This window comes from Elephantulus edwardii, unplaced genomic scaffold (genome assembly GCF_000299155.1).
Source record: "Elephantulus edwardii isolate Elephantulus edwardi_28Jun2011 unplaced genomic scaffold, EleEdw1.0 scaffold00273, whole genome shotgun sequence".
Lineage (NCBI taxonomy): Eukaryota > Metazoa > Chordata > Mammalia > Macroscelidea > Macroscelididae > Elephantulus > Elephantulus edwardii.
In genome coordinates, this window is record NW_006400023.1 from 620,599 (window position 1) to 630,154 (window position 9,556).

Sequence of the window (9,556 nt, forward strand, 5' to 3'; positions counted from 1 at the left end):
AGCAGTCTGGATCCCACGGTGCCAGGGAACACAGAGGTGACCACGAGCAACAAGGAGACCGCACTAGACAGGCAGGGTCTCATCACCACCAAACCTCTTCACGTGGACACAGCTCAGGTGGACGTGGACCAGCCACCTCCAATTCTGAGGAGAGTAGACATCGGGGATCCAGTGTTAGTCAGGCCAGTGACTCTGACGGACAATCAGATGATCCTGGTAGTCAGTCCTTTCATAACCATGGAAGGACTGGGTCCAACTTTAGACACAACCAGGAATCCAACCAGGGCCTGTCAGGAGATACCACTAGTCACTCAGTTTCAGGCCACGGACAGAGCCAAGTACGACCCCATCAGAGTGGACATCAGCAATCCAGTGTCAGTCAGGAAAATGACATTGAAGAATCTCATTCTAACCATCCTACAAAAGATGGATCTAGGTTCTACCAGTATTATTCTTTGAATAGTTATAAAGGAAGGCAGGGGTCAGGTCAATATTGGAGACATGGGAGCTATGGTAATACAGCGTATGACTTTGGACAGTCAGGATTTGTACAGTCTTGGGATGGAACTGTCACATATGGTTCCAACCGTGTGGATTTCACAGATTGATCTATTAACAATCACGTATATCTACACATGAGAAAGGACATATGAGAATCTCTATATTAAGTAGTAATAGATCTGTCATAGTATATGGTATTCAAATGATATTTCAAAACAACTAGGTTTCAAGCAATCTCAGAGATACTAGTATTACAATTGCAAAACCAATGGATGCTATATTAGCCAAAGAAATAAAATAGTGAACCAAGAATAGTCACTTCTTTATAGCAAGTAAGTTTCCTTAGTACTTTTTAGAAGGTTATATTTTGTTATCCTTTTCTTTAAATACGGTACATGATTTCGTTTCTTTGGTGGAAGTTGATGTATTCTCTTGAAATCATTGTAGCTCATTACAAAGAAATGGTGAATGGGAAAATTGATGGCATAAAGCTACAAGTTTACAGAAGTATGAAAAAGTATTGGCAGAGTCTAGGGTTCAATCAGAATTTCTTTTTTCCCCTTAAGTTTAAATTTTAGAACATTTCTTTTGTAACACATTAATCTTTATCAGTAGTACAAAAATCTTAAAAGATACAGAAGTACTCCTTTGGGCATCAGGACTGTTAAACTAACATGGAGTTCAGCACATGTGGGTCTTCCAACTTTTTCTTCAAATTTGTATTTTTCGACAAGCATTGGTTTCACTTTGAGCAGAAAGAATTTTTAAAATGTACATTATGAAAATGGAAAATAAATAATTGGTCATACAACATAATCGTCTCATTTTTTATCATTTCTTATTCATCCCAAAAAACTTACTTCCCATGGTAATAACTGCATGTTCCCCTTGTATGAATGTAAATTTTCAAGGCTATATGGCAACTACATGTAACACAAAAGTAACAAGGAGTCCAAAAGAGTAAAAATTTAATTATATCCCACAGTTGTACAACATAATCACTTGGTGGGGGTGGGGGCGGAGACATTGCTTAATCTTTATTATCACTATCAATATTATCAAAACAATATCCAAGGTGACTATTAGTCAAGTCAACCTAAGAACAAGAAGACAAGAATTACTTACCATAGGTCCTCATGCCAAAGAAACTAGTTGGTAGCTTTCACTGGAGATTGAAGGAAGTTTGGTAGTTGTGATGACATATCATGAAAGAGAAAAATCAAATAGAATGCCTTCAAGTCCTAGAAAGAAAATACATAAATTTTTATGACTTAGACACACTGTTGTTTTTTTATGTACAGTTGAGTTGGAACAGCCTCATAGGTGACTCTCCAAAGGGCTGTCAAGGTTGTAAATCCAAATGGGGGGAGATTGTCCATCTTTGTCCAAACAAGTTTCTGTCAGATGTGGATCTCATGCCTTTAGACTGACAGCACAACTCCTTACCATCACCAAAGCTCCAAGATACAGACAAAAGAATTTAAAAGAATAGATGAGGAAGGATCCTATTATCAGAAAGAGTATCTCTTTGCAGAAAATTACACTTAAATATTTCTTTTCCATTATGCCAGACTAGAAAGAATGTTACGCCAAGCACAATCAATAAGAGTGCATCTGAATTCCAAAATCAATCTCCATAATAGTCTATGTGTTTCCTACTGCCAAAGGGGCCCTTTAGAGTAGTGAGAGAAGATCTTCACCCTGAAACCCACAGCGTCCCTTTTCAGCAGGAAGTAGCTAAGAGAATACGCCGTCCCCTTTTCCTTATGACTCAGGGTGAAGTCTCTCTCAGGGAGGAGTGATAGGGAATGGCAAAGGATACACTGACAAAGAAGATTAATCAGAACTGGCTTTGACAAGCACTGTGGCATTTGGACAAGAACAAACTGGGAGGAGGGTAGAGAGAATAGTGCAACAATGAATGAGTGGAAGCCCAAAATCTCTGTAAATGTTTATGAAAATTAATAAAATATAATTAGGAAAAAAAAAAAAAAAAGAAAGAATGTTACAAATAGTAATAAAACCTACTGTCACTGAGTTCATTCTCATTTAAAACAACTGTATAGTCCAGAGTAGAACTGCTCACAGGGTTTCCAAAGCTGTAAATCTTTACGGAAGTAGACTGTATAAGTTTCTTCCATGGAGTAGATAGTGGGTTCAAACCACTGACATTTTGATTGGCAACATCAGGGCTCCAATCTCCTAATAATCTACACTAAAATAGTAGTGAGATCTCTAGTCACCTAAGTCTGAGTTTACTAGGTTAATAAGAGCAGCAAGCTACCTCTCTAATGTGAAACTGTCAAAGTTTGAGTGGATCCAAATGAGGACAAGGACTGAATGAAAAACAGCAAACAAACGGATTTTGATAATTAGCTTCAAACAATATTAAATCTATTCTTTAATCATGGATAAAGTTTCATGGGCTTTTAGTTATTAAAGTGAAGTTATTAAGAGTCATGATAGTTTAATCTTACAATATATACATAACAAAATTAATTTCATGCATATCCAAAGGAGTCTTGGTGGCTTAGCGGTAAAGAGTTGCAGTGACAACCCAAAAACAGGTGGTTTGAATTCACTAGCTGTTACATGGGAGAAAGATGGGCAATCTCCTCCCATATGATTTGCAGTGTCTGAAAACACACTGCAAGATCAGCTATGAGTTGGTTACAACTCCATGGGACATCACAACAATAACATATATACATAATGCCATAGAAATAATTGTACAGGTTATTACTAAGCAACTGGTGGATTTGAACTGAGGGGACAGTGTCTGGCACCCCCACCTGACACCTGACTCAAACCCAACCTTGAAAAAAACCCCATTAATTCCAGAGGCAGAAGCAGGCCACAAAAATTCTGAGCTTAGGAAGGGTAGAGCAAACACAGATGCGTCAGGTACAGTCTCATCTGTCCTTGCAAAGTTTAAGATTAACTCGCCCCATGTGACTAAAAGCAAGAACAGACAAAGTGTGTATGTGACTCAGAGAGGCACAAAAGTGGGCAAAGTACCACCAGATGCTCTGCCGGGAAAGGAGGGACAATCTCCTCCTGTACCAGTCAGATCTGATTTGACGGTACACTCACACAAAAATTAAAAAAAAAAAAAGTGGGCAAAGTAGCCAACCTACGAAAAGCCAACCCACATGACGGATCCCCTTGCCCACCAACTATGTTTCCAATCTCCTTGACCCAGACAGAAGCACCCGGAAAGGCCTTAAAAACAATGGGTGCAGCAAAACGACTCGGGGGTTCTCACTCACCATCTTTCCACAGAGGGAGGGAGCCTCCGCATGCAGAAAGTTATTCTTGAACATAAAGCGCTCATTGTTCTTGCATACGTGAGGTATTGTCCTTTGAGGACGCATTCTTGGGCATAATATTTTGGTGCATTGGTTGGGAAACACCCCCTTAAAGGACTCTTGTCAGGTTGAGCGCCTAGATCCCAGGCAAGCTGGTGAGTTAAGTGAGCGCTCTTTCTGTGAGTTGTCTCTGTCTCTGTACCTGGTGGTTCGAACAATATACCTGTGCCTGAGATCCCTGGGAAGACATGCTGAACAGGACTTGCGCTAGGGCAGCAGGGAGACGTCCTGCATCTGGCCCTCTGTAGAGGACTCTATCCCCCAGGTCTGGTTAAAGGAATGAAGCAGAGGTTGCTCCCAGCCCCAGAAGCCCATACTGGGAAAGGCCAGTGTTCTGCATTTTGGCTCTGTGTTGTGCTCCATCTTTATGTAAGTCTGTTTTTCTTTGTTCTCGTCCTAGAAATGGGTCAAGTCAAGTAAACACCTCTTAGTCTTATCTTAAAGCTTTTGCAGCCCTACCAAACCTGGTAAACATAGAGGCAAAGCTGGAAGGGAGAGAGCCAGTTTAAAGAGTCAAGTGCCAGTAGAGGGTAACTCTTGCAAAACTTATCAAAAGTGAAAGTGGCACAGCGCGGCAGGCGGACAGAGAAGGGGGCGTGGCCACGGTGCGAACTCACAGGCCTGGCAGCAGCCTGGGTACCCAAAGAGACCAGCAGGCGCCAGCCAGCATCCAGGGCTCCTCCCAGGCTGATGGGCGCTCTCTCTGGCGCAAGCGCAAACAGCGGTATCACTCAGGTGCAGAGCTCCACAGAGAGGAGAGGGAAAAAAGGCAAAAACAAAACAAAACAAACAAACAAAAAAAAAACAAAAGCTAGGCAATTGGCTTCCCCCTCACGCTGTGCTGGTGGGAACTTGCTCAGTCCAGCCACCTCCCCCCAGTCTGGCTCTCACTTCCTCCCCCTTGATTTCATTTACTGCCTTTGCGGCCTGACAACGAAGGGGAGGAAAACCAAGGGAGCCTACACCACACCTGGGCTCTAACACGATGAGAACACTACCCCTTAAGCCTAATTCTGCAGTTCCGCCCTTAAGCAACTAGGAGCTGAGCAGCTGCCACAAAAGCTGTCAATTTAACTGAAGTTGCAAAAAGCTCCACAGGTCTGCACCAAACAGGCACAGAAACAAAAGCAGTGCAGCAGCCACAATGACACTGCCAAAACCTGAGTTCAAAATCCAGCATAAAGCAGAGCAGGGTGGACATGCAGGGTGCGGACTAGGCTGTAGGGACGTGGCTCTGTGGCTATTATCTTTTGTAGTGTTTTCCTGTTGTCCCATCTCCCCTCTCCCGCCAGTGTACCCAAGGGCGCCTGGCTATGTGTCCCTGTACACATAGCTTGTGCATGCCTCTCTTATCTCTGCTCTCTTGTCTCTGCTCACATCTCCTGTGTGTGCAGGTCCAATCCGCTACCAGCATCTTTCGTATCTGGTATCTGTGGCCTAGTGCAGGTGAGGGCGCTCACACCTTAGCCTTACCAGGCTCCCACGTAAGTGTCCAGAGTGTCTAAAGTTGTATATCAACATATATATTGTTTCAAAACTAAAACTGGTGCTATGGAACAGACTAAAAATTTTTTCCCCACTACAGAGATCCGAAGTCTTAATGGTGGCGGAAGAAGAGCTTCCCAGAACTCCAAGGCCAAAGACAGGGGAGGTTAAGCCAAGTGACCTAGCCCTACCCTCTGCACAGCAGGCAGGGAAGGGCAGGTAGGCCTGGGCGTGGCGCAAGGCAGTGCACAGCCCCTTCCCCACCCCCAGTTATCCCACTCTCAAAACAGTAATTAAATCCCTGGGAGGTAAAAATGTGGCAGCGCTCTGGTTTTGTATAGAAATCTGTCCATGGCACACAGGGTAGCGGCTGCCCGAGCTTGGTCCATGGCACTCACTGGAGCCCGATCTCTGCTCCTTGCAAAGCTCTGCAGAAGAAGGGGGACAAGGGTTAGGGGTAGGGTTAGGGCACAAAGTTCTGGGTAAGTAAGTTGAAGTAAGTCATCCACTTCAAATCTGTATCTGTTGAAAAAGCTTATCAAAAGAAAAATGTAGTCCAGGATGATAATCCTTATAATAAATTAAGTAAACAAGTTTTAAAACTTTCTAATAAAATAGACAAATTGGGTTCTTGTAATGAAATATATTGTTGTTGTTATGTGCCGTCGAGTCGCTTGCTACCCATAGCGACCCTTTGTACAAGAGCCCTAAACTCTACTCTGTCCTGTGCCAATCACACTGTCTCCGATTCACCCATCCCGATTACCCCAGTCACTGAATCAATCCACCTCATAGAGGGTCTTCCCCGCCTGCACTGTCCATCCACACTACCAAGTATGATGTCCCTCTCCAAAGACCGGTCTCTCCTTATAACATGTCCAAAGTATGTTAGACGGAGCCTCAGAATCCTTGCCTCCAAGGAGCCACCCAATTTAACCTTCTCAAGGATGAATCTTTGTTTTCCTAGCAGTCCATGGTACCCTCAATACTCTTCTTCAGAACCACAGCTCAAAGGCATCAATTCTCCATCTCTCCTTTCTAGTTATTGTCCAACTCTCTGAGGCATAACAAGGGATTGCAAAGACCATGGCCTGTATCAGATGCAGCTTACTCTCCAGAAAGACACCATTGATCTTCAAAACTTTGGAAAGATCCCTATCAGCAGACTTTCCCATCGCAATACAACTTTTAATTTCCTGGCTACTGGTGCTAAGACTGTTGACTGCAAACTAAAGCTGTGAACAATCTCAATCTCTTCATCATCCATCCTGATGCTGCCAATTGGTCCAGTGGTGAGAATCTTTGTCTTCTTTGACATTGAGCCTCAATCCGTATTGAAGGCTGCACTCCTTGACCCTCTGTAACAAGCAGTTCAGGTCCTCCGCAGATTCAGCAAGCAGGGTTGTGTCATCTGCATAACGCAGACTGTTGACAGATCTTCCACCAATCCTGACCCCACACTTCTCCTCATAGAGCCCAGCCTCCTGGATCATCTGTTCTGCATACAGGTTGAAAAGGTATGGAGACAGGACACATCCCTGGCGTATACCATGCACTGTTTCCTTGCTCTGTCCTGACAACTGTCTCCTGGTCCAAATATAAGTTTCTCATTAGCACAATCAAGTGTTCTGGGATTCCCATTCTTCTCAGAGTCAGCCACAGTTTGTTATGATCCACACCATCAAATGCTTTTGCATAATCAATGAAACACAGATAGACATTCCTCTGGTATTCCCTGCTTTCAGCCAAGATCCATCTAACATTAGCTATGATATCCCTATTACCACAATCTCTTCTAAACCCAGCCTGGACTTCTGGCAGTTCTCTGCTGATGTGCAGTTCCAGTCATTTTGGATAATCTTCAGTAGAATCTTGCTTGTTTGTGAAATCAATGATATTGCTCTAGTTTCCACTCTGTTGGGTCAACCTTCTTTGGAATGGGAACAAATGCAGATCTTTTAAAGTCAGTTGGTCAAGTGGTTGTTCTCTAGATTTCTTGGCACAACCTAGTGAGCACGTCCAGGGCAGCATCTGTTAGCTGAAATATGTCAATTGGTATACCATCTATTCCTGGGGCCTTATTTCTTGCTATTTCCTTCAAAGCAGCCCTGGACTTCTTCTTTCATCATTATAGGCTCTTACTCATATGTTGTTTTATTAAATTCTCGGTGTCTGCCAATTCCTTTTGATTCACTGACTCAGTATATTCTTTCCATCTTCTTTTAATACTTCCTGGATCATTTCATATTCTATCTAAAGCATCCTTGATTAAAATAAAAATACAACTCCATCTGCAGCAACTGTTCCAGATTCAATGTTATTTAAGAATACAAATCATGCCCCAGTAAAAGGGACTACGTTTAAAAAGCCTTTAACACCTATGCCCAGGGTCTTGTAACAATTAAAGCAAGATGATTTATCTAATTAAAGGAAAGAAGCTTCTGTATTTCAATTAACAATTCAAAATATACCTCCTAATAAAGAATACCCCCAAAGGTATCAATTGCATCAACACCAGTCGTTATCTTACAGAACAATTAAAAAGTTAAAGCAAGCCATAATTGCTTATGGTATGCAATTTACCTATGTAAAAAACATATTACAAGGATTAGCTACAAAATTTAAGTCAATACTTTATAATTGAGAGACCATGGTCAGGACGGTTTTGAAATCTGAAGCACATTTACTATTTAAAACTTAGTAGACTGATAAAGCTACAAATATGGAAAGAATTAATTGATCTAAAAATCCTCCTGTTAATGTTACTGCTAATCAATTCTTAAAAAAACAAAAGTCAACAGCTTAAGGTATGAGCTCAATTACAATATAATGATGCTATAATTATACAAGTCCGGCTTTGTTGTATGCAAGCCTGAGATAAAACAGAAATTTCAGAAAAAAAAAGTAAAGATATAAAGGAAAAAGTCTATGCCTTCATTGTTTTGTAAAAACGTAGAAAATGATATCATTGGACTAATAAAGGCAGATTTTTATAAACAAGTGCAAAGTTAATAAGCTGATAAATGAAAACAAAAAAGAAGCGGTTGCTAGTTTTCAAGAACCTAAATTAATCTCTAAAAAAATTTTAAAATTTCTAAAAAATTTTTAAAAATTAAAAAAATTAAGGTATCCAAAATTATAACCGGGGCCACTATTCCTCATGCTCTCCCTTTAAAAAAAAAAAAAAACCCAACAACAACCAAAACACCTTAGCTGAAACAGTAACCCCTAACTAGAGAGAATTTAGAAGTTTTAGAACAATCAGTTCAAAAACAATATTTAGCAAGTCTTATTAACCACTATTACCTGCAACTTTGCAGTGATTGTAATAAAAAAGGAAATCAGGTAAAGGGACTAATTGGATACTAACAACTAAAGTAAAAACTTCACTTTTACAAGCAGATGCCTATTATATGGATGCAAATAAGATGGGTTATGCAGGTTATACAGCAGGCTGAATTATATGCTATTACTATGTTATTGCAGAACAAGCTATATAATAGAAAGGGGTATTTTGACTTTACAAACTATGTTAAAAAAAACAGGAGGGAAATGTAATGGGACAAATATCATTCCTCAAACTGTTTTACAAAAAACCTTATATACTTTAAATTTTTAAATGCTAATGAAAAAGAATAAACTCCAGCTGAAAGACATTGGGTATTACAATCCTCTAAAGAATTGAATCAGCCTATGCCAGAAGTCCAGTCTGTGTTTAGAAGGGGTCGTGATACAAGGGATATTGTAGCTGATGTTAGATGAATCTCAGCTGAAAGCAGAGAATACCAGAAGAATGTCTATCTGTGTTTCATTAGAAACATATGCCCAGTAGCTGGTATTATCTTCCATTCTGCAGCTTCATCCTTGTCAAACGATGGTCTCTCACCTCATCTCGGGGTTTTTTAACCTACAGAGATATAAGCAAATTCCCACCCCCACCTAATTAAAAAAAATCCCTTTTTCCATTCATAATTTAAAAGATCCTTATATGTAGTTGTTGTTGTTGTTATGTGCCGTCGAGTCATTTCCGACTCATAGCGACCCTATGCACAACAGCTCTAAACCCTGCTCTATCCTGTGCCAACCGCACCGCCTCCGACACACCCATCCCGACTACCCCAGTCACCGAATCAATCCATCTCATAGAGGGTCTTCCCCTCCTGTGCTGTCCCTCCACCCTCCCAAGCATGATGTCCCTCTCC

The 9,556-nt window shown here is 41.2% G+C and overlaps 1 protein-coding gene across 1 annotated transcript in view; it reads left to right on the forward strand.

The window, feature by feature from the left end:
• Positions 1-5,525, forward strand: part of FLG (filaggrin) — a 9,002-nt gene extending 3,477 nt beyond the window's left edge. Inside the window, exons 3-5 of the mRNA XM_006900135.1 lie at positions 3-445; positions 4,426-4,604; positions 5,455-5,525. Of these exons, the coding sequence (XP_006900197.1) occupies positions 3-445; positions 4,426-4,604; positions 5,455-5,525 (693 nt within the window). The remainder of the gene's footprint in view (positions 1-2; positions 446-4,425; positions 4,605-5,454) is intronic.
• Positions 5,526-9,556: the final 4,031 nt, after the last annotated feature.